At 46.6% G+C, this 23,889-nt stretch overlaps 1 protein-coding gene and 1 long non-coding RNA gene across 3 annotated transcripts in view; both read right to left on the reverse strand.

Annotated features, from left to right (window-relative positions):
- Window positions 1-1,681: 1,681 nt before the first annotated feature.
- Window positions 1,682-11,688, reverse strand: LOC142245407 (histone H3.3A). Of its 2 annotated transcripts, none has more exons than XM_075318082.1 (4): window positions 11,587-11,688; window positions 5,276-5,419; window positions 2,193-2,346; window positions 1,682-2,110 (listed from the first exon to the last, which is right to left on the reverse strand). In XM_075318082.1, the coding sequence occupies exons 2-4, from the start codon at window positions 5,401-5,403 to the stop codon at window positions 1,982-1,984; spliced, it is 411 nt and encodes a 136-aa protein (XP_075174197.1). In that variant the 5' UTR covers window positions 5,404-5,419; window positions 11,587-11,688; the 3' UTR covers window positions 1,682-1,981. The 2 variants fall into 2 exon arrangements, with proteins under 2 accessions (XP_075174197.1, XP_075174198.1); XM_075318083.1 differs by lacking the exon at window positions 11,587-11,688 and adding an exon at window positions 11,130-11,259.
- A 284-nt stretch (window positions 11,689-11,972) lies between these two features.
- LOC142245409 (uncharacterized) overlaps window positions 11,973-23,889 on the reverse strand; it is a 28,240-nt gene continuing 16,323 nt past the window's right edge. Inside the window, exon 3 of the long non-coding RNA XR_012724771.1 lies at window positions 11,973-12,042. This is a non-coding gene — a long non-coding RNA (uncharacterized LOC142245409). The remainder of the gene's footprint in view (window positions 12,043-23,889) is intronic.

A 23,889-nucleotide genomic window follows, 5' to 3' on the forward strand; every position in this document is an offset into this window, starting at 1 on the left:
AAGCCCCACAGCTTAAATGACCTGTCCATTCACCATTAGTATGGAACAGTCCAGGGAAAGCATGGATTTTGTAATGCAGTGTTTGGATGGTGCCTAAGACACCAGCTCCTAGTCTGTTATACTTATCAGAAACAGTGCACCATGTAGCGTTTGACTAGTGCAGTTTCCTTACAGACTTCTGTTACGTCTGAGTATAACCTAATACAAGTCCGTTGTCATACAAGTGTCCCGTCACACATAGGGACACCAACAATCTCACCAGCGATCCGACCTGGCAAGGAGTTAGTGCGTCGCTACATGGTCGCTGGTGAGCTGTCAGGCTGATGTCACCAGCAACCAGCCACTCGTGTAACGATGCCACGCTTGGAAACCAGGGTAAATATCAGGTAAGCAAAGGACTTTGCTTAGTTACCTGATATTTACCCTGGCTAAACGTGCAGGGAGCAAACAGTGTATGCAGGTAACCAGGGTAAATATAGGGTAAGCAAGCAAAGCGCTTTGCTTAGTTACTAGATTTACCCTGGTTACCAGCGTACACTGCTTACAGTCGGTGCTCGTTGGTCTCGATGCGTGCTGCACAGCAGGACACCAATGAGCGCAAAAAAAAAAAAAAGTCCTGATAGTTTTGTAACGATCAGCGACGTTGCAGCAGGGCCCCCGCTCGCTGCTGGTCAGAGACATCACAACCTGTAATGTTTCAGCAACCTAGCTAGCAATATTGCTATGTGTGACGGGGATTCAAAGTTAGGAAGGTGTTTGGCTGTTAAAAAAAAAAGCTGAGGACATTGTAGTGATGACAGCTTCAAGCTCTTGATGCGTTTCCATTTGCATTTATTAAAAATGTCTGTACCATTACATTGTTAACCCTTTCAATGCTGTATAGGGGGAAGAGTCACACCGATAAGCCCCCATATTAACCCCATACCTGCTGGTAAGAAAAATAAAACTTCTGCACACATAAGTGATCACTTTTCACAAAGTCTCCAAATAACTGCTGCCACTAATCCTAATTACAGGATACCCTCCAATGTTCCCTCCATCACATTGGATGATTAGATTACAACTCATCTAGCCTCAAATAGAAGAAAAAAAGGGACCTTTCCTCAGGACCTTTCCCCTCCCCCCCCCCCCCCATATAAAACAAAACCCCCCACTTTGCACAGGTTGCTGGTGTGCTGTTAATAAGTGCTCAGCTCCTGGTTATATCTAAAACTACCCTTTATAGTCTTTTTGTGCTGTATGGCATTTGGTGCAGTCTGATGGTTGTGGCTGGTCGGTTTTCAGCCTGGTCCTCCTGCCTTGATTGACATGGCTGATGTCTCCTATATTATGTTGTGCAGCCTACCCTTTACTGTGCAGGCATGAAAGTAGCTCAGACCAGATTTAGAACATCAGCCACATTGGTAATGAAGGAAGCATAGCCCAACGATACCCATCAGAGCAAGCCAATCAGCATACAGTGCTGGAGGATTATAAGTGGGTTTAAGGTGGTGGATTAAATATATGGGGAAAAGCTGGTGACCATGTTCTCTATTGTAAACCACATTAACTACCTTGCCATCATGGCTGCTACCATATGAACGATTCAGGAGCCTTAGATCCTGATCTGTCAAGCTGCTGACATGTTAACGGATGTTTGCTTGCTTTGACCCACATGTCAATCTAGAGACAGCGAGACCACTGAGGTAGTGGAAAGTTTATTTACAATGGAGTTACACTTAAAGATACCAAAGTATGGAGAGAATTGAGCTGAGGCATGCAAACTCTGAATGGGAAGGTCACAGAAGAGATTAGCTGTAGATACAAATTTTTCTGAAAAACCTGAGGATTAAGGGAATGTCATATAAAATGTGTACTACCCATTTACTGTCAACTACTCTACAGTTAACAAACCCTTTATAAAATAAAGAGACATCACACTTATGTACAGTTTGTAATAAAAAAAGAAAATCTAAGATCAAAAACAAGTTTCCCCGCAAAATTAAGCACGTTCTCCACGGATTCTTCTTGCTAGCTGGATGTCCTTGGGCATGATGGTTACTCTTTTTGCATGGATGGCGCACAGGTTGGTGTCCTCAAACAGACCAACCAAGTAAGCCTCACTGGCCTCCTAAAGAGGAAATATTGGACAGTTAGTATGAAGCCACTTACACATCTAATTAAAGCCCTAGTTACAAATGCTGGTCACTCACCTGCAGAGCACCAATGGCCGCACTCTGGAACCTCAGGTCAGTCTTGAAGTCTTGGGCAATTTCCCTCACAAGACGTTGGAAGGGAAGTTTGCGGATCAGCAACTCAGTGGACTTCTGGTACCTCCTGATTTCTCTCAAAGCCACAGTACCAGGCCTGAAATCAGATGGTTTATAATGTTTATGTACAATTTCAGTCTTACAAGTCAAGTTGTTTCCCATTTCAAACTTGCAGATATTATGCATCATTGAAAGCATTACACAGATGTTAAAGGGAACCTGTCACCGGTTTTTCGGCCTATAAGCTGCAGCAACCACCAGTGGCTCTTATATACAGCATTCTAACATGCTGTATATAAGAGCCAAGGCCGCTGTATAGAACATAACACTTTAAGGCTATGTGCGCACGTTGCGTAGTCACTGCAGAAATTTCTGCAGCGATCTGTAGAGCACACGTGCACATCAAATCGCTGCAGAAAATGTCCGTAGAGAAAAAAAAAAAAAGCCGATTCCATGCGCTCTGCTTGCAGCTCCTGCCATAGACAGCAGGAGCTGCCAGCAAAGCGCACGGAAGAAGTGACATGTCACTTCTTGAACGCAGCGCTTCGGGCAGCAGCCGAAGCGCTGCGCTCTAAGATGCCACATGCGCACGGCCCTTGCACAATCTCCATAGACTGCAGGGGATGCAGGACGCATGCAGTTACGCTGCACTACAAAGCGCAGCTGCATGAATTACGCACACGTGCGCACATAGCCTAATACTCACCTAAACCAGTCGCTGCGGCAGATGTGGCTCAGATGGGCATCTTAGTCATCCGGTGCAGACTCTTTTGGCCATCTTTGTCGCTGCCTATCCTTATGAAGCCAGTGTTCATGACATATCCAATGTCATACACAATCGCTGACATTCAGGTCCTGAGCAGGGCACATCAAAGTATTGTAGCACACATGCACAGGACCGGTGAGTGTATGACGTAGACGTGTCATGCACACAGGCTTCAGAAAAAGGATGAAGATGGTTAAACCAGGCAGCGCTGGCACCAGATGACAAAGATGCCGATCTGAGCCACATCCACCATAGCGACTGGTTTAGGTGAATACTATAGTGTGTGTGTGTGTGTGCGTGCGCGTGCGTGTGTGTGTGTTGTACACAGCGGCCTGGGCTCTTATACAGTATTCTAACATGTTGTGCATATAAGAGCCCACTGGTGGTGGCTGCAGCTTATAGGCCCCAAAACTGGTGACCAGTTCCCTTTAAGGGCCTATGACCGATCCATATACAGAAGCATGCAGCCATGGAACCAAAGTCATTGTAAAACATTTAAGCAGACTTGAAAATTGCTTAAAATGAACAATTTAATGTGAGCCTATACATTACTGGGCACAACTGAACTGTTAAAAGCATTGATATGTTTTTACAGCACCTCTTCAGCTTTCCTTTGCACTGCAGTGGTTCTTTTAATATAAGTCCCCTGGCCCCAGTCTAATGTGTAGCCTTAGGTGTTTTCACTTTGTTGGCACCTCTGGTCCTGCCACTTCTGATTGGCTCTCAGACTTGCATTGAGTGATTATGTTAAAATAGCATGGCAGCAAATGCATACAAGAGTAGGGTCAGGGGAGCGACATTAAAAGCACTATGCCAGTGGTTCTAACAACTGGAGTGGTGCTCTAGAGAGATGGGCAACATGAATTGGACACTAGCTGCTTTGTTGCAGCCTTGCAGGTTTAATTCTGAAAATTGAATTTAGAGGACCACACCTGCAATAATAAAACCAATGTCAGATTCATGCAGCATTGGATGGGCAGCACAAATCTGTCCAGTTCCCATTTAAGACTCTGCATACTGGACAAGTCTGCTTTAGCTACTTTACAATCCGAGCGGTTTCCACATTTGACAGTCTGAATGTTGGATGCAGATGGCAGCACAGGATGAAGTGTCACCTATGACCTGATGTTTGCTGAAATACAGGCTCCAATTGTAGCCCAACAGCTGTCATCACCATTACATGGTTCTTGCTAGAGATGTTTAAAGTAGTAATTGATTTCAGATTTTTAATTCACTTGTGCAGCTACAACAAAAACAAGTCATTGGCTGCAGTTATTCTAAACTATAAAAAACCAAGGGGGTTACAAAAAAAAAAAAAAATTAAAACCAATACAAAAACCCACCCTATACTCTTCTCCATTCAATATCACCAGCCATCCAGTGTTGGATGCTAAAATCCTCAGAAACAAGGCAGAGGTTTATGGGTTTGCTAGGCCAGGGAAAATCCTGTGTACAACAAGGTTGCAGCCCATGACATGGCAAACTGAGAGCACATGCACAGAAACCCCCTGCGCCCACTCTACTAAACCCAGAAGCCTTGGCACTGACTTCCCATGGATTTCAGCACCACTGATCGATACCAACCACAAAAAAGGAAAAACAATAGGTTAATCTTATTCCTAAAATCTGCCTCAGTGGATTCAGCAATATGTGCAAATAGACACCTTTGTTTTTAAAAGTCTGCAGTCAGCTTATCAATGACCCTCAGGGCTCATGAATCCATCCTGCAACAGTTGTAATGCTTTTCATTGAGTTAGCACTAATTTCTTATTAAGTCTTAACATCTGACAGGGGGATTGAGAATTGTTCGGCAGCTCACCAATACCATCAGCACATGCATCTAGTGACCCCATCCAATTCATAAACAAATAAATCTGCCTCATATGCAGCTAAAGAACCTCAGGTTGAGAGACCCTTTGCTACCCCCATCTGAGATCAGCATAATGCGGGGGCAGAGATGCCAATTCCAATGATGTGTCACTGAGCTGTTTGCTTTCACTTATAAAATCAATGTTCTCTGCTGCAGACCTAGCAGTTCTACAGATCTCATGAATATGCGGGACTACCTGCAGCAGGGCAAGTAGTCCTCCAATTATAAAAAAAAACCTTAATCATCAAATCTACAAAAAGCAGCCCCGTAACACCACTGGAATCAGGATCTTTGCCCCTACATCAAACTGCTCAGATTAGGTAGCAAAAAACTGGCAACAGATTCCCTTTAAGTGCTAAACAACCCAACCTGCAAGTAATGCCCATTTACCTGTATCTGTGAGGCTTCTTCACTCCTCCAGTGGATGGGGCACTTTTCCTTGCAGCTTTGGTGGCCAGCTGCTTCCTAGGAGCCTTTCCTCCAGTAGACTTACGGGCAGTCTGCTTTGTACGAGCCATTGTTTAGGAATGTAATCTAAAATAAAAAGAAAATTGTCAATTTTTGGTTCAAATTTTTTCCATTACTATAAGTGCTATTAAAGTCACATTGTCCTGTTAGCTTCTTGGCAAGCTGACATTTCTGGCAACTAGTATTTAGTAGCTGTCCTCTACTATAATAAGTTACTGTGTAAGATATCTGCAGTTGGAGAACACTATTGGCTATCTTAAAGTTGTCCAGTTTCCAAAACAGATTTTTTTTCTGATAAATCTTGCTATTATGTGCCTCTCCACACATCACGTTATTTTACCAATATTACCTTTTATCATGCTCTAGCATAACATCCTCATTTCTGGCTCCAGCTCTGATAGAGTTAATCGCTCTCTTGACTTCCTGGGTTCAGTTACTACAACTTCCATAATCCTTTGCAGTAACTAGCAATCTCACCTCTGAGCTCCACCCAAACTGTTCCCTCCCCTCAGATCTCCACCACAACAGTTCCCACCCCTCCTTCCTGTGTGCACTGCCTAATCATGGTAATCATGGTGTATACATTTGGTACTATGCAGCAGAAGTCACAGAGTGGAGCAAGTTAGTGACATGTATCATCCGGTCACCTGCACAAGTCCCAGACTGGAGAGTTCGTGACATAGCACACTATGTTAGAGCAGAGCATGTCACTGTCTCCACTCTGGGACTTGTTGTGGAGGTGACAGTGGAGCAGATTGGTCCCATGCAGCGTCCGGTCACCTGTGCTGCTGGTAGGATTATATGATCACACTGCCGACACAGCCCGCTCTCCTGACAGCGGAGCACAGCGGACGGGTGGACAGTGTGACCTCATACTTTTACATTAAGGCTATGTGCCCACGCTGCGGAAAATGCACGGATTTTGCTGCGGATTTCTCGCGGAAAAGCTGCAGATTTCCCGAAAATCTGCAGCTCAGGCACTTCCCAGCCATTTCTATGGCATTTTGGAAATGCTGTGCCCACTATGCGGATTGTTCCGCAGCGGATTTCGATCTGGAAAAATCTGCAACATGTCAATTGTTGCGGATTTTCATCCGGATTTTGGCTTTAAAATTGGGAAAAATCCGCACCTTTGAAAAGGTGCGGATTTTGCAGGAAAGCTGCGGATTTTGATGCAGAAAAATCTGCAGCTACATTATCCCGTGGACAGCCTAAAAAGTGCTCAGCCTACACTACTAAGTGTTTATGGGAGAATTAACCCTGGACACCTATTGCCCCTGATTCTAAGATGCTCTAGAAAAGTGGTGAAAGAATCATCTACTCATTCTTTAAGTTTATATTTGTTTTTTTTACAACCTTGATTATCCAGATGTTAAATTCATGAAACTTAAGGCTATGTGCACACTAGCTGTTTTTACCTGCAGATTTACCCATGGTTTTGCTGCGGAAATTTGAGAAATGTTTGAAATCTTTCTGCAGACATTTTGTAGCAAAACCTATGGAAAAAAAAAACAAAAAACAAAGTTGTGCGCACACTGCGTTTTTTTTCTCAAGAAAATTCTTTGTGAAGATTTTCTTGAGAAAATGTGCATGTCACTTTTCCACAGGTACCTGTGGTATACCCCCTGGTATTTCACTCCATTCACTAATGTAATCGCGAAATGCTGGGGGTATACCGCAGGTAGCAAATGATGTGCGGTATACCCGCGGTATAGCCACGATTTACCTGCGGTAATGTTAATCACTGCCTGCAGTTTTGCAGGAAGTGATGTTATGACAGAAGAGGAAGCGGAGCAAACACGTCACTCCCTGGACGCCGCACAGAAGCACTTCCGTGTGACTTCCAGGTGCCCGTGCAGTCTATGTCAGCTCCAGCCCCGTGGCTGCACGCACAGCAGTATCAGTGTCTGCCCGCAGTGTCAGCAGCTTGTCACCCTGCAGTGCGTGCAGCCGTGGGGATGCCGAGCACTGCTGTCAGGTGAGATGAGATCACCTGCTGTGACAATATCCTGCCTCCTGAAGTCACTGCTGTCTATGCCCATCTTGCGAGCGACCCGAGACTCACTAGCGGTGACGTCACAGGCTCTCAATACTGCTGACAACGCAGTGGGCATAGAAGTCAGTGACAGCGCTGATTGCAGGAGATTATCACAGCAGGTAATGATCTCATCTATCCTCCTGACAGCAGCGCTCGTCATCCCCTGCAGTGACCTGGGCTATTGATGTTAGCTCAGGTCACTGCATTGCTCTCCCAGCCTATGGGGATCATTCTGTTCATTGACTGGGACAGTGACTATGGTATGGATCGCCGTGGAACCCCCCCCTTATTGGATTACGCCGGACCAGGATTTGATTGCTCTTGTCAATAAATTGGTGAACGAGGGAATGTGGGGAGTGTTTTTTCAAATAAAACTTGTTGTCTATTTTTTATTTCTTACTGACTGGGTTGGTGATGTCGGGTATCTGATAGACGCGTGACATTACACATTGTCATCAACCCCATATATTACCCCGTTTGCCACCGTACCAGGGCAACGGGATTAGTTGGGGCAAAGCACCAGGATTGGCACGTTTAATGGATGCACCACTTCTGGTGCAGCCTGCTATTTTTAGGCTGGGGAGTGTCCAATAACAGTGGACCTAACTAGTCTGAGAATCAGACCCCAGCTGTCCGCTTTACCTTGGCTGGTGATTCAATTTGGGGGGGGGACCCCACATTTTTTGTTTTAATGTTTTTATTTAATGTAAAACAGCATGGGGTGCCCTCTGTTTTGGATTACCAGCCAAGGTGAAGCTGCCAGCTGTGGTTTGCAGGCTGAAGCCGTCTGCTTTACCCTAGCTGGCTACAAAAGATTTGGGAACCTCACGTCATTTTTTTTTATTTATTTTTTGGCTAAATACAAGGCTAGGCACCCTTTAGTGCCACATGAAAGTCACTAAAGGGTGCCAGCTTAGAATATGCAGGGAGGTGGGACATTATATAGGTATCTCATCTATCTCTATTCATCTATCCATCTTTCCCTCTATCCATTATCTGTCTATCGATTACACTGGGGAACGCAATTTTTTTGGAGTTAAGTCAGACAACTTAATTTTTGGATGCTGAATCAAGAAATGATCAGTTTCTCCATTACGTCAAGTTATTGAACTATAGGATTTTTGTCTTCTCAAAAATATGTAAACTACTGTACCTAAAAAGTGTTTTTTTATATTGATAATTATGACGTATTGAGAGATGCACACACCTCTCACCACACTGTCTCAGTTGTGACTACTCTTACAAGTTGCCACGTAGCTCTATATGAGTCGAATTGTACTCATAACAAGTCTTATTCTACAGAAATCAGTGCAATTGTGCTTCTATGGCAGGTAAGTTGAGGAGGAAAAACTTGACGTGATAAAAAAACTGACTACATTTTTGGAATCAGCATGCCAATTTTAGTATAATTCAGCTCAAAAACCTAACAGAATTTTTTTTCCAAATTGTTCCCCAGTGTAATCCATCTATTTAAATTATTTATTGCAGTTCAGCATAAAAAACGCAGGGTCCAACCTGCAGAAAAACCGTGGCAAAAACACATGTGTTTTTCCCGCGGATTTGGTGCAGTTTACAGCAGGTGTGGTAATCTTTAACTCCCAGAAGTTTCTCAAGAAATTTTCTTGAGAAAAATCACTTTTCTAGTGCGCACAGCCTTGAAGGGAACCTGTCAGTTTTTTTTCACTATGAAACCAAAAGTGTCACCTTCTGCAGCTCCTGGGCTGCATTTTATGATGGTGCACCTTGTGTCCGACTCCCCTTTCAGACCCCAAATATAACTTAATAAAACATGACAGTTAGGTATGCTAATGACCTGTGGGGCTCAGATGGGCATGCTCATTTTAGTCTCCTGTCCCTCCTTGTGGTCATAGCAATCCTCCTTTTGTGAATGACGTGATGACAGCACTGTCATCGTGCACTAGTGATACTCGTACCTGACCATAATCTGGCGCATGCGCAAACATTTCACCTACTCACGTGAGTGCAAACTGCACCTGCATGAGCCAGGGAATTTCTGCACAGATGTGAGATTTGGTTGAGCAGCATTCATGATGACATCAGAATCACCACATCAATCATGAAAGGAGGATGGTGACCACAAGGAGGGACAGAAGACGAAAATGAGTACACCCCACAGGTCATTAGCATACATAACCATCAGGTTTTATAAAGTTACTAGCTGTACTACCCGGTTTCGCCCAGGTTAACTGCTGTTAACAAAATAGCATGTATTAACAAAAATGCACACAAACCACAACACAAATAGAAATGTAATTATTAAAAGGCAAAAACTAACTTGTTTCATAGCGAAAAACTTGTGACAGGTTCTGTCACTCCAGTCCCTGCCAAGTAGTTTAGCATTTTTTTGAGACTTCCATTTCAGCACTAAAAGCTGATTGTTTGACCTGAGATTGCAGCACATCAGTGAACACTTACCAAAATAACAGAAAAAAATTAAATAAAAACAACAGATTATTAATTGGGTCTTAAAGCCTATTCAGTAATTTAACCAACATTATTCCTATCCACGAAATAGACAACTTTCAGATTGCTCTGGGTTCAGGCCATCCAGAATAAAAATGGGACCAGGAGAAGTAAACATTAGTAACCCCCCCCCAATCAGATCTCAACAAGTCCATCTTCTGATGGAGCAGCAGCCAGACCTGTGCAGCTCTGCTCTTTTTAGGAATAAATTTAAGCCCCTAATTTAGGATGGCTATAAAAAAAAAAAACCTAAAGTCCACAATAAGCATTGTATCTTCTATAATTGTTACTTGTTTGTATATGTTTATGAATGTGATATGTATATGAGCCGCCCGAATTGTAAAGCGCTGCGGAATATGTTGGCGCTATAGAAATAAAGAATAATAAATAGAATCATCATCCACATGCTGTCAATCAGGGAGATAAACCTAAAAAGATAACTCAGAAGAGCCAAAAAAAAAAAAGGGACCCCATTAATAAGATTACTGTGAAGTGGTTATGGGGCTGTAATGAATTGATCAATACATTCGTTGAATATCTTTCTCAAATTCTCAGCAGTAATGCAGTGTCACATTTCAATTTTTCATTCCTTGTGTTATAAAGAAGTTCTGCTTGCTCCTATTTCTCTGAATTTGGTGTGCAGCTTACACTTCATATAAAAGTGGGACCCCATAAATAAGAGATTACCGTGAAGTGGTTATGGGGCAGTAATTGATCAATAATTGCAATGTCACATTTCTATTATATGGCTAATTGTATTTTTTGTTTGTGCTATAAAGCAGTTCTGCTGGTTCACATTTCTCTAAATTTGGTGTGCAGCTTTCACTTCATATAAAAAATAAAAATCCATATAAAATCTCCAGCTGCTTCTCTTATAGCAGTTCTAATCCCCAAAACCGTCTGCGCGCGCCCATCCCCCGCCCCTTATTAACCATTTCCTCCGCGCCCGCAGATGAGCAGCACATGTCGCAGTCACAGCTCAGCGCTGCCCCCGGCGGCCGCTCCGCGCACTGCACTCGGCGGACACCCGCCATTATGTGATCTTTATCAGCAAAAAAAGAAATAAAAAAAGAACAGATGTAGAAATGGGAACGAAAAAAAAATAAATTAATAAAATAAATAGTGACTGAGGGCAGTAGAGTGCCCGGTGCCGTTACATGCGCCGGTATACAGCCGCCGGGCCGAGTGCGGACGGTTTCATTGTGGGGATCTCAGTGCACAACAAGGACAGAGGGAAAATGCGGGAGCCATTACCGAGCTGAGGAGAAGCGGCGGACAGCGGGGCCAGCACCGGGAGCTGAGCCCACCGGGAGCGGGGACACCTCCGGGGTGCGGCCCCCGGTCCCGGCCTCCATTACACGGCGGCGTCTCCTCACGTCCTGTCTCCTCTTCCCCTCAGCGACGAGACAACATGGCGCCCGGCGAGCTCCGGGAAATAAGTGGGGGAGGGGTGAACTTACCGCCCGACCTTTACACCGGGAAAAACCGACACCGAACGATTTCTCAATCACAACAACGACGGTTAGTCACAGGGCCAACCGAAAATAAAAAATGGCGGTTACCGGATATTAACGATAAAAACCGAATCGGTACAATGACGTCACCATCACTAAACTAACCCCAGAAAACAGAATATATACAGAGTACCGCGTACACCGTCACATACTGGTACCGGATCAGGCGGGAAAAGAGGCGGCGGGGAAACACTTACCGAACGATCCCGGAGCGCGCTGACAACACAACCGACGAGACGAGTAATAACGTACGTCTGTGCCCGCCACCCGCCTTATATAGGCTGCGCCACGTCACCCCCTGATTCGTCGCCTTTGTTTCCCTGGGAGCGGATGGTGATTGGCTGTGGGGTATGGAGGCGAACGGTGATTGGTGGATTAGAAAAAGGCGGGGAAACATCCCCCCACCCCCTCTCAGCTCTGTCTGTTTCATAGGAGCACAATGTAAAATAATAATAAAAGGAAAAAGATGAGTGCGGGCGGCGACCACAATAATAATATCCTGCACGTGTGGACGGGAGCCCGGGAATAAACATGTCCTCCACATATTACTGACTGGACTTTGTATATTTACCTCATACATTACCATAAATCCACCAGTGATGACAATTGTGTTCGGTTTTATGTCGCCATGGAGCCACCTTAGGGTTGTATTCCTGGTAGTCAAAGGCAATAAAGGGGTTAATGATAATTAGAGAGGAGCAAATCTTCCAAATTTCGTTGCCTGATTCCATTTGGTCCCAATAAAATGGTTCTCACACGAAAATCCAGTTATTGCGCCTCTGAGGGCTCTCCAATACCAAAGTGTAACATAAATGGGAGGGAATGAGTTAAAAATATAATAAAATACCTGATACTCGCCTGTCCTGGGCCCTCGCTTGTCCTTATGGCGCCTCGGTCCATGAGCATCGCCCCCGCCTGTGTGACCACCTGTGGACAATCGACGGGGGGCTGTAGTGACACAAGGGGCAGCGAGAAACACGGATTTCGTTATATTATCCCCTTCTCAGGTCTCAAAAGAAGGCAGCAAAATGGCCGGATCGGCGCAAATTCACTCCCGAATATTCGCCACAATAATTTAAAAAAAAAAAGTTGCAACGTTCTTGTGTAAAATGTACGTCTGAAACGTACTCATAAAGTTTGGGACATTTTTGCAGAACAATCGACCTTTTAAAATAGAAGTCGCAAAAAAAAAAAATAAATGGTAAAAGACTAAAGAGGAGCATATTTTATTCTGTACTAATTATTTTGAAGAATTTGGGGGCAAAAAAAAAACAACAATAGCAACAACAAACACACAAGACACAAAAAAGTGACTGAAAAAAAGCCCTGTAAAATGATGAACTGGACCCAAAGTACCTATGGGTATAAATTCCGTTCCTGTAGGACCTTTGCAAATGTTATGTGCAGCAGGGAAACCCCTCTACGATCAGCACTCTAAAATCAGACATACCAGATCCTCCTTATCTCCCCTGACATTAGCCATCGGGGGACATTTGATGGACCCCATACACCAACTGGCAGCTGAACCCATCAATGTTGATGTATCAGCTATGGGGGGGGGACAAATGAGGGCCCCCATACACAGACTGTCAGCTGAATCCATCACTATTGATGTGTTGGGTATGGGATGAGACATTTGAGGGCCACCATACACAGACTGTCAGGTAAACCCATCAATGTTGGTGTGTTCGGTATGAACAAAACATTTGAAGGCCCCTCCATACACAGACTGTCCATTGAACCCGTCAATGTTGTTGTGTCTGGTATGGGGCAGCCATTTGATGGCCCTCCCCATACACAGCCTGTCAGCTAAACCCATCAATGTTGGTGATTCCGGTATAGGGGAGATATTTGAAGGCCCCCCCATACACAGCCTGTCAACTGAACCAGTCAATGTTGGTGTGTACGGTATCGGGGGCACATTTGAGGGACCCGATACACAAACTGTCAGCTGAATCCATCAATCTTAGTATGTTCGGTATGGGGGGGACATTTGAGGGCCCCCCATACACAGACTGTCAGCTGAACCCGTCAATGTTGGTGTATCAGCTATGGGGGGATATATGAGGGCCCCCATACAGAGAATGTCAGATGAATCCATCAATGTTGGTGATTCCGGTATGGGATGGGACATTTGAGGGCCATAATACACAGACTGTCAGCTAAACCCATCAATGTTGGTGTGTTCGGTATAGACAAAACATTTGAAGGCCCCCCATACACAGACTGTCCATTGAACCCGTCAATATTGTTGTGTCTGGTATGGGGCAACCATTTGAGGGCCCCCCATACACAACCTGTCAGCTAAACCCATCAATGTTGGTGTGTCCGGTATGGACAAAACATTTGAAGGCCCCCCATACACCGACTGTCCGTTGAACCTGTCAATGTTGTTGTGTCTGGTATGGGGCAGCCATTTGAGTCCCCCCCATACACATACTATTAGCTAAACCCATCAATGTTGGTGATTCCGGTATGGGGGAGACATTTGAAGGCCCCCCCATACACAGACTGTCAACTGAACCGGTCAATGTCGGTGTGTCCGGTATCGGAGGGCACATTTGAGGGACCCCATACACAAACTGTCAGCTGAATCCATCAATCTTGGTGTGTCCGGTATGGAGGGGACATTTGAGGGCCCCCCATACGCAGACTGTCAGCTGAACTCATCAATGTTGGTGTGTCCGATATGGGGAAACTTTCTGCTGAGTTTTTGGAAACTCCGCATTTTTCAGGGGCTTTGAGTTTTGGAGAAGCATTTGAAAAGATCTGCTCTGTTTCTACACAAAAACGCCCCACAAAAAAACCTCAGTGTTAATATACCAAAAAACGAGCAGTTATAGATTGTTTTAGAAAATTAAAAGGAACTCACCGAAAAGGACATAAAATAATAATAATAAAAAAAAAATAATCATAGAAAAGAAGCAGAATCGGGTCACAGTACTAATGGACTACAGGATGCAGCAGGTCGATAGAGGTGGAGGCAGCACCGTCGGCACCGATGCAAAATACTGAACACTGTCGCCGTACTCATGGCATTTCCCCATGCCTAGCGTGACAAATACCTCATGCATTTTTTTTTTACGTCTTTTTCGCTACAGCCAAACGTTTTAGTTTTGGTGGAGGAATTTGGTCTGTCTGTCCTTTTCTGGGACACATATAGTATGGGCGTCACTCATGGACTATAAGGCCACGTGCACATGTTGCGTATTTGCGTTTTGTAAGCCAAAACCAGTATAATACGGGCATCACTATTGGTTTTGGCTACAAATGCTGAGGTAAAAACTCACCAAATACTCAACGTGTGCACGTGGCCTAAGGCTAGTTTCACACTTGCGTTGAATGGTATCCGTTGCATTGCGTTGTGTGATGGATGCAACGGATGTGTTGCATATAGTGGCGTAACGGATGCTGCAAAACAACGGAATCCGTTTTGATTTTTTTTTTTTTTTTAACAGTTTACCGGCGGCAGACTATTGTGAACGATCAGCTGATCGCTCACAGCAGCCGGTCGCCAGGTGATCAGCTGATCGCTCCCAGTAGCCGGCCGCCGGGTGATCAGCTGATCGCTCCCAGTAGCCGGCCGCCGGGTGATCAGCTGATCGCTCCCAGTAGCCGGCCGCCGGGTGATCAGCTGATCGCTCCCAGTAGCCAGCCGCTGGGTGATTAGCTGATCGCTCCCAGTAGCCAGCCGCTGGGTGATCAGCTGATCGCTCCCAGTAGCCGGCTGCCGGGTGATCAGCTGATCGCTCCCAGTAGCCGGCCGCCGGGTGATCAGCTGATCGCTCCCAGTAGCGGGCCGCCGGGTGATTAGCTGATCGCTCCCAGTAGCCAGCCGCTGGGTGATCAGCTGATCGCTCCCAGTAGCCGGCCGCCGGGTGATCAGCTGATCACTCAGCCGCCGAGAATGTGTGCGGGGGTGCAGTGCGGGGTGGGTGGAGCCGAGCGGGGCCATGGCGCTAAGAACAGGTGAGTGTGTGTGTGTGTGTGTATACATGCAGAGTGGAGTGCGGGAGGAAGCGAAGCCAAGCGGGGAAGTGTCGGGCTCCCTGCACACGTAGCCAGGGTAAATATCGGGTATAACTAGGCAAAGCACTTTGCTTGGTTACCCGATATTTACCTTGGTTACGGGTGCAGGGAGCCAGAGAGAGCATGCGCAGTGAAATCCTGAGGATTCCGCTGCTCAAAAAAAGTTACATGCTGCGTTCCTCACCCTGGGCAGAAGCAACGGCGCGTCGCCCAGCGGAAGCAGCGCAGGTCCTTTTGGCACAATCCGTCATCCATACAAGTCTATGGGAAACTGCAGAATCCGTTAATGGATTCCGCTGTTTTCCAAAAGGGCGGATTGTGACGGAAGGAAAAAAACGCAAGTGTGAAAGTACCCAAAGCCACAAACTGTGCACTACACGTATCTGTGTGACTGGCGGCCTATACAACCCTTATCCGTGTGCATTTATATCACTAGGCCATCCCACCCCCTCCATGAATTGGTCAGTGAGTGAGTGGATGTTCCTCAGTATTTTCGTGGGCCTCGCTGCATCCTGCAGTGAATTAGTATTGAGACCTGTGATGGTAAATGTGGCCGCCTTTTTTTCTTAATGTAAACCTACAACAATACAGGTATATAAAGGCAGTTTAGAGTTACCGTAATTAGAATATGCAAAACGTATAATGAGATGTGATTGATGTTACAGGCTCAAAAGCTGAGGCTGCACCACTGAGAAATCCTAATGATAACTTCCCTCTAGGATCAGAGGGGTAGGACCAGTATACGGGGCCCCCTGCTTTCCTACAGCTTAGTATATACCACGCCCTATTTGTCTCCATAACAATCTACAAGTAATTACAGTAAGTATGAGCTACGGTATTACATTAATTAGCTCCGGGATTGTCCACCTCTGGGGACCATTTTTTCCCCTACATTCATGTATTTGGTGCTAAAAAATAATTTTTTGCAATTGGAATGTATTACAAATTTTGCACCATTTGACTTTTAAAGGCTGTGTATTTTCCTGTGGGGTCCTAAATCAGCCGAGAAAGAGAAAGTAAGAGTTGGAGATTCTACTATTGGAGCTCACTGATAGAATCTCAGTTAACCCATTTAGCAGCAGCAATAGACAGTGAAAAATTAAGGCTATAGAAGGCAAATAATGCACAATTTGCAATGAAACCCAATTGTATGAATGATTTTTTAGCAAATGCATGCATTAAGTAAGATAAAATAAAACCCTCCTAAGGACCTTTCACATGTTAAGTGTGTGCGGCCGAAGTAAACAAATTGGCAGTCATTCGTTTACATACAGTTGCTTTCCCACATACAAAAGGGTCTATTAGAAGTGTTATGTTGTTGCTCGTTAGGGATGGAAATCTGACCTTGTAAATGCGCCTCATGTAGAAATCAAAGGGTACGAACAGTCACACCAAGACTTTTTCTGGTGGAAAATGGGGAAAAAACAATACACTGAAAACAATAGACAATTCATTTCAAAGGAAAATGACTTTTTATTGTCAATTTTCGCAAACCAGGTCTTCTAGGAAAGCAGTGATACTTGCTTAAAGGGTTGAGGAAGTTAATGGGGATGAGTAATGCATAGTCAATCTGCAGAGTCAGCATCAGTGTGGGACCTATGCTGGAAGCAACAGGACAGCCAGCTATGTCAAGGAGTGACAGGCTCTACAACAATAAAATGGTAGTAAACTTTTAATGAAGACTATTAAGTATTGATGAGCGAGTACTGCCATTCTCGGGTGCCTGATACTAGTAACAAGCAGTTGGACGCTCGGACAGGCACGACCCATGTACCGAGTATAATGGAAGTTAATAGGAAACTCAAGCATTTCTCAGAAAAATCTTGAGGAAAAAGGCTTGAGTTCCCCATTGACTTCCATTATAGTTGGTAAACGAGTCGAACCCATCCGAGTATCAAACTGTTACAAGTAACAAGCACCCTAGCATGTTATTGCTCGCTCATCACTAGTTACGAGTACTGAGCACCCAAGCATGTTATTGCTCGCTCATCACTAGTTACGAGTACTGAGCACCCGAGCATGGTAGTGCCCACTCATCACTAGTTACGAGTACTGAGCACCCGAGCATGGTAGTGCTCACTCATCACTAGTTACGAGTACTGAGCTCCCGAGCATGGTAGTGCCCGCTCATCACTAGTTACGAGTACTGAGCACCCAAGCATGTTATTGCTCGCTCATCACTAGTTACGAGTACTGAGCACCCGAGCATGGTAGTGCCCACTCATCACTAGTTACGAGTACTGAGCACCCGAGCATGGTAGTGCTCACTCATCACTAGTTACGAGTACTGAGCTCCCGAGCATGGTAGTGCCCGCTCATCACTAGTTACGAGTACCGAGCAACCGAGCATGGTAGTGCTCGCTCATCACTAGTTATGAGTACTGAGCTCCCGAGCATGGTAGTGCCCACTTATCACTAGTTACGAGTACTGAGCACCCGAGCATGGTAGTACCCGCTCATCACTAGTTACGAGTACTGAGCACCCGAGCATGGTAGTACCCGCTCATCACTAGTTACGAGTACTGAGCACCCGAGCATGGTAGTACCCACTTATCACTAGTTACGAGTACTGAGCACCCGAGCATGGTAGTGCTCACTCATCACTAGTTACGAGTACTGAGCGCCCGAGCATGGTAGTGCTCACTCATCACTAGTTACTAGTACTGAACACCCGAGCATGGTAGTACCTGCTCATTACTAGTTATGAGTACTGAGCACCCGAGCATGGTAGTGCCCGCTCATCACTAGGTACGAGTACTGAGCACCCGAGCATGGTAGTGCCCGCTCATCACTAGTTACGAGTACTGAGCACCCGAGCATGGTAGTGCTCGCTCATCACTAGTTACGAGTACCGAGCAACCGAGCATGGTAGTGCTCGCTCATCACTAGTTATGAGTACTGAGCTCCCGAGCATGGTAGTACCCGCTGATCACTAGTTACGAGTACTGAGCACCCGAGCATGGTAGTGCCCGCTCATCACTAGTTACGAGTACAGAGCACCTGAGCATGGTAGTACCCGCTGATCACTAGTTACGAGTACTGAGCACCCGAGCATGGTAGTGCTCGCTCATCACTAGTTACGAGTACTGAGCTCCCGAGCATGGTAGTGCCCGCTCATCACTAGTTACGAGTACTGAGCCCTCGAGCATGGTAGTGCTCACTCATCACTAGTTACGAGTACTGAGCGCCCGAGCATGGTAGTGCCCGCTCATCACTAGTTACGAGTACTGAGCCCTTGAGCATGGTAGTACCCGCTCATCACTAGTTACGAGTACTGAGCACCTGAGCATGGTAGTGCCCGCTCATTACTAGTTATGAGTACTGAGCACCCGAACATGGTAGTGCCCGCTGATCACTAGTTACGAGTACAGAGCTCCCGAGCATGGTAGTACCCGCTCATCACTAGTTACGAGTACTGAGCACCCGAGCATGGTAGTGCTCGCTCATCACTAGTTACGAGTACTGAGCCCTCGAGCATGGTAGTGCTCACTCATCACTAGTTACGAGTACTGAGCGCCCGAGCATGGTAGTGCCCGCTCATCACTAGTTACGAGTACTGAGCCCTCGAGCATGGTAGTGCTCACTCATCACTTGTTACTAGTACTGAACACCCGAGCATGGTAGTACCTGCTCATTACTAGTTATGAGTACTGAGCACCCGAGCATGGTAGTGCCCGCTCATCACTAGGTACGAGTACTGAGCACCCGAGCATGGTAGTGCTCGCTCATCACTAGTTACGAGTACCGAGCAACCGAGCATGGTAGTGCTCGCTCATCACTAGTTATGAGTACTGAGCTCCCGAGCATGGTAGTACCCGCTGATCACTAGTTACGAGTACTGAGCACCCGAGCATGGTAGTGCCCGCTCATCACTAGTTACGAGTACAGAGCACCTGAGCATGGTAGTACCCGCTGATCACTAGTTACGAGTACTGAGCACCCGAGCATGGTAGTGCTCGCTCATCACTAGTTACGAGTACTGAGCGCCCGAGCATGGTAGTGCCCGCTCATCACTAGTTACGAGTACTGAGCCCTTGAGCATGGTAGTGCTCGCTCATCACTAGTTACGAGTACTGAGCACCTGAGCATGGTAGTGCCCGCTCATTACTAGTTATGAGTACTGAGCACCCGAGCATGGTAGTGCCCGCTGATCACTAGTTACAAGTATCGAGCACCCGAGCATGGTAGTGCTCACTCATCACTAGTTACGAGTACAGAGCTCCCGAGCATGGTAGTACCCGCTCATCACTAGTTACGAGTACTGAGCACCCGAGCATGGTAGTGCTCGCTCATCACTAGTTATGAGTACTGAGCCCTCGAGCATGGTAGTGCTCACTCATCACTAGTTACGAGTACTGAGCGCCCGAGCATGGTAGTGCCCGCTCATCACTAGTTACGAGTACTGAGCCCTCGAGCATGGTAGTGCTCACTCATCACTAGTTACTAGTACTGAACACCCGAGCATGGTAGTACCTGCTCATTACTAGTTATGAGTACTGAGCACCCGAGCATGGTAGTGCCCGCTGATCACTAGTTACAAGTATCGAGCACCCGAGCATGGTAGTGCTCACTCATCACTAGTTACGAGTACCGAGCACCCGAGCGTGGTAGTGCTCACTCATCACTAGTTACGAGTACCGAGCACCCGAGCGTGGTAGTGCCCACTCATCACTAGTTACGAGTACTGAGCACCTGAGCATGGTAGTGCCCGCTCATTACTAGTTATGAGTACTGAGCACCCGAGCATGGTAGTGCCCGCTGATCACTAGTTACAAGTATCGAGCACCCGAGCATGGTAGTGCTCACTCATCACTAGTTATGAGTACAGAGCTCCCGAGCATGGTAGTACCCGCTCATCACTAGTTACGAGTACTGAGCACCCGAGCATGGTAGTGCTCGCTCATCACTAGTTACGAGTACTGAGCCCTCGAGCATGGTAGTGCTCACTCATCACTAGTTACGAGTACTGAGCGCCCGAGCATGGTAGTGCCCGCTCATCACTAGTTACGAGTACTGAGCCCTCGAGCATGGTAGTGCTCACTCATCACTAGTTACTAGTACTGAACACCCGAGCATGGTAGTGCCCGCTCATTACTAGTTATGAGTACTGAGCACCCGAGCATGGTAGTGCCCGCTGATCACTAGTTACAAGTATCGAGCACCCGAGCATGGTAGTGCTCACTCATCACTAGTTACGAGTACTGAGCACCCGAGCATGGTAGTGCTCATTCATCACTAGTTACGAGTACCGAGCACCCGAGCGTGGTAGTGCTCACTCATCACTAGTTACGAGTACTGAGCACCCGAGCATGGTAGTGCTCACTCATCACTAGTTACGAGTACCGAGCACCCGAGCATGGTAGTGCTCACTCATCACTAGTTACGAGTACTGAGCACCCGAGCATGGTAGTGCTCACTCATCACTAGTTACGAGTACCGAGCACCCGAGCATGGTAGTGCCCGCTCATCACTAGTTACGAGTACTGAGCACCTGAGCATGGTAGTGCTCACTCATCACTAGTTACGAGTACCGAGCACCCGAGCGTGGTAGTGCTCACTCATCACTAGTTACGAGTACTGAGCACCTGAGCATGGTAATGCCCACTCATCACTAGTTACGAGTACTGAGCACCCGAGCGTGGTAATGCCCACTCATCACTAGTTACGAGTACTGAGCACCTGAGCATGGTAATGCCCACTCATCACTAGTTACGAGTACCGAGCACCCGAGCGTGGTAGTGCTCACTCATCACTAGTTACGAGTACTGAGCACCCGAGCATGGTAGTGCTCACTCATCACTAGTTACGAGTACCGAGCACCCGAGCATGGTAGTGCCCGCTCATCACTAGTTACGAGTACTGAGCACCTGAGCATGGTAGTGCTCACTCATCACTAGTTACGAGTACCGAGCACCCGAGCGTGGTAGTGCTCGCTCATCACTAGTTACGAGTACCGAGCACCCGAGCATGGTAGTGCCCGCTCATCACTAGTTACGAGTACTGAGCACCTGAGCATGGTAGTGCTCACTCATCACTAGTTACGAGTACCGAGCACCCGAGCGTGGTAGTGCTCACTCATCACTAGTTACGAGTACTGAGCACCCGAGGGTAGGTGATAACTTCTTCCAACCGGACAACCCTGATCTCTAGATGGTAGTGTGTTCCTCCAGTTTTATTCTATTGCCTGATCTAACTTTGGTCAGGAGAGGTGTAAGGTGCACACTGGGTATTGCAGTGGCAGAGGCCACCATAAAACTCACAATACTCATGTATAGTCCTATCACTAAAGGCCCCGTCACACTAAGCAACATCGCTAGCAACATCGCTGCTAACGAACAACTTTTGTGACGTAGCAGCGATGTTGCTAGTGATGTTGCTGTGTGTGACATCCAGCAACAACCTGGCCCCTGCTGTGAGGTCGTTGGTTGTTGCTGAATGTCCTGGGCCATTTTTTAGTTGTTGCTGTCCCGCTGTGAAGCGCACATCGCTGTGTGTGACAGCGAGACAGCAACAACTAAATGTGCAGGCAGCAGGAGCCGGCTTCTGCGGAGGCTGGTAACCACAGTAAACATCGGGTAACCAAGAAGCCCTGTCCTTGGTTACCCGATATTTACCTTTGTTACCAGCCTCCGCCGCTCTCACTGTCAGTGCCGGCTCCTGCTCTGTGCACATGTAGCTGCAGGACACATCGGGTTAATTAACCCGATGTGTGCTGTAACTAGGAGAGCAAGGAGCCAGCGCTAAGCATTGTGCGCTGCTCCCTGCTCTGTGCACATGTAGCTGCAGGACACATCGGGTTAATTAACCCGATGTGTGCTGTAACTAGGAGAGCAGGGAGCCAACGCTCAGTGTGCGCTGCTCCCTGCTCTCTGCACGTGTAGCTGCGTGCGCTGGTAACCAAGGTAAATATCGGGTTGGTTACCCGATATTTACCTTAGTTACCAAGCGCAGCATCTTCCACGCGGCGCTGGGGGCTGGTCACTGGTTGCTGGTGAGCTCACCAGCAACTCGTGTAGCGACGCTCCAGCGATCCCTGCCAGGTCAGGTTGCTGGTGGGATCGCTGGAGCGTCGCAGTGTGACATCTCACCAGCAACCTCCTAGCAACTTACCAGCGATCCCTATCGTTGTTGGGATCGCTGGTAAGTTGCTTAGTGTGACTGGACCTTTAGTCTTGGATCATTGGAGCAGGAGGAAATTAATAGGTACAGAGGATGCAATCACACTGGAGAATAGGGGGCCCAAATGGTCCCGTTAACCCATATGGAAAGACTAAAACTATGAAAGACTTGTGATAGTTGGGGGCCCTCTTGGAGATTTTGCATAGGGGCCCACAAACGTAAAGTTACCCCAGTGCATTGCAGAATGACATACTCCTGCACCATGTCCAGTGTCAGACCAGATTTAGAGGGGCACACTAATGTCGGAGTAGAGCTTAGCATTATAAACACAGATGTGTTTCGGCATACTCTGAAGGGAATCTCTAGTTTACTAGTAAATCCAGGTGACGTAGAAAGGCCGCGATTTGCCAAGTACCTTTATGGCTTCTGGCGCGGTGCCATCATTCTCAGAGCAATGCAACAAAGTGTACTTTACTCCATTTACTCCAGATCTGGGCTCCTGATGAATTAATTACAAGGGATAGAGTACACCGCTTACACCAGGGCCGGTGTTCATTCACACGAGGGAAGATTATACACTACGGAAGTGAAACATCACACAGAAGGGGAAGAACCATCCATGCTGGATCCCTAAGAGAAGTGAGACGCAACGAAGAAACCAAAAAAGCAACAACATAAGGAAAGTTCCCAGTGATAACGCACACGCCGTATACACGGAGCCTTGGGTATAAACCAACGCCTTGATTGATGCTGTTCTTATTAGCATGATGATTGCAAAACTACGGCCAGGGGTGTAAATATAATAGGTGCAGGTGGTGCAATCTCACCCGGGCCCTGGAGCCTAGGGGGCCCCAAAAATCCCTTTTGTCTATATAAAAAGTCCAATGCAATAATTGGGGGCCCCATTGGAGCCTTTGCGTTGGGGCTCATGAGCTTCAAGTTAAAACACTGACTACGGCATACACTGTATACATGTACATACTCATGGTGCTATTAAAGGGGTTAACCTAAGCATGTAAGCTCTCCCTTATCTATAGGGTAGGGGATAAGAAGAGGGGGATAACAATCGACCTGTAGTGAGAACAGCAGAAATGTAAAAATGCAATTAATAGCCTGATGATGGAGGTGTCTTGTAACCTACTGCTATGTTCTGGAATGGATCACCATGCTGTCGGTGAATTAATGGGAAACTGTCACCATTTGAGATCGGCACAATGTACGGGCAGAGACCCTTACTCCAGCGATGTATCACTTATTGGGTTCATTCCTGCAGTTTTGATAATATCGCTGTTTCTTTTTTTGCTGCAGTTCTCTGAATGCCCCGCCCACACCACTGATTGGCAGCTTTCTGT

Source organism: Anomaloglossus baeobatrachus, chromosome 7, assembly GCF_048569485.1.
Source record: "Anomaloglossus baeobatrachus isolate aAnoBae1 chromosome 7, aAnoBae1.hap1, whole genome shotgun sequence".
NCBI lineage: Eukaryota > Metazoa > Chordata > Amphibia > Anura > Aromobatidae > Anomaloglossus > Anomaloglossus baeobatrachus.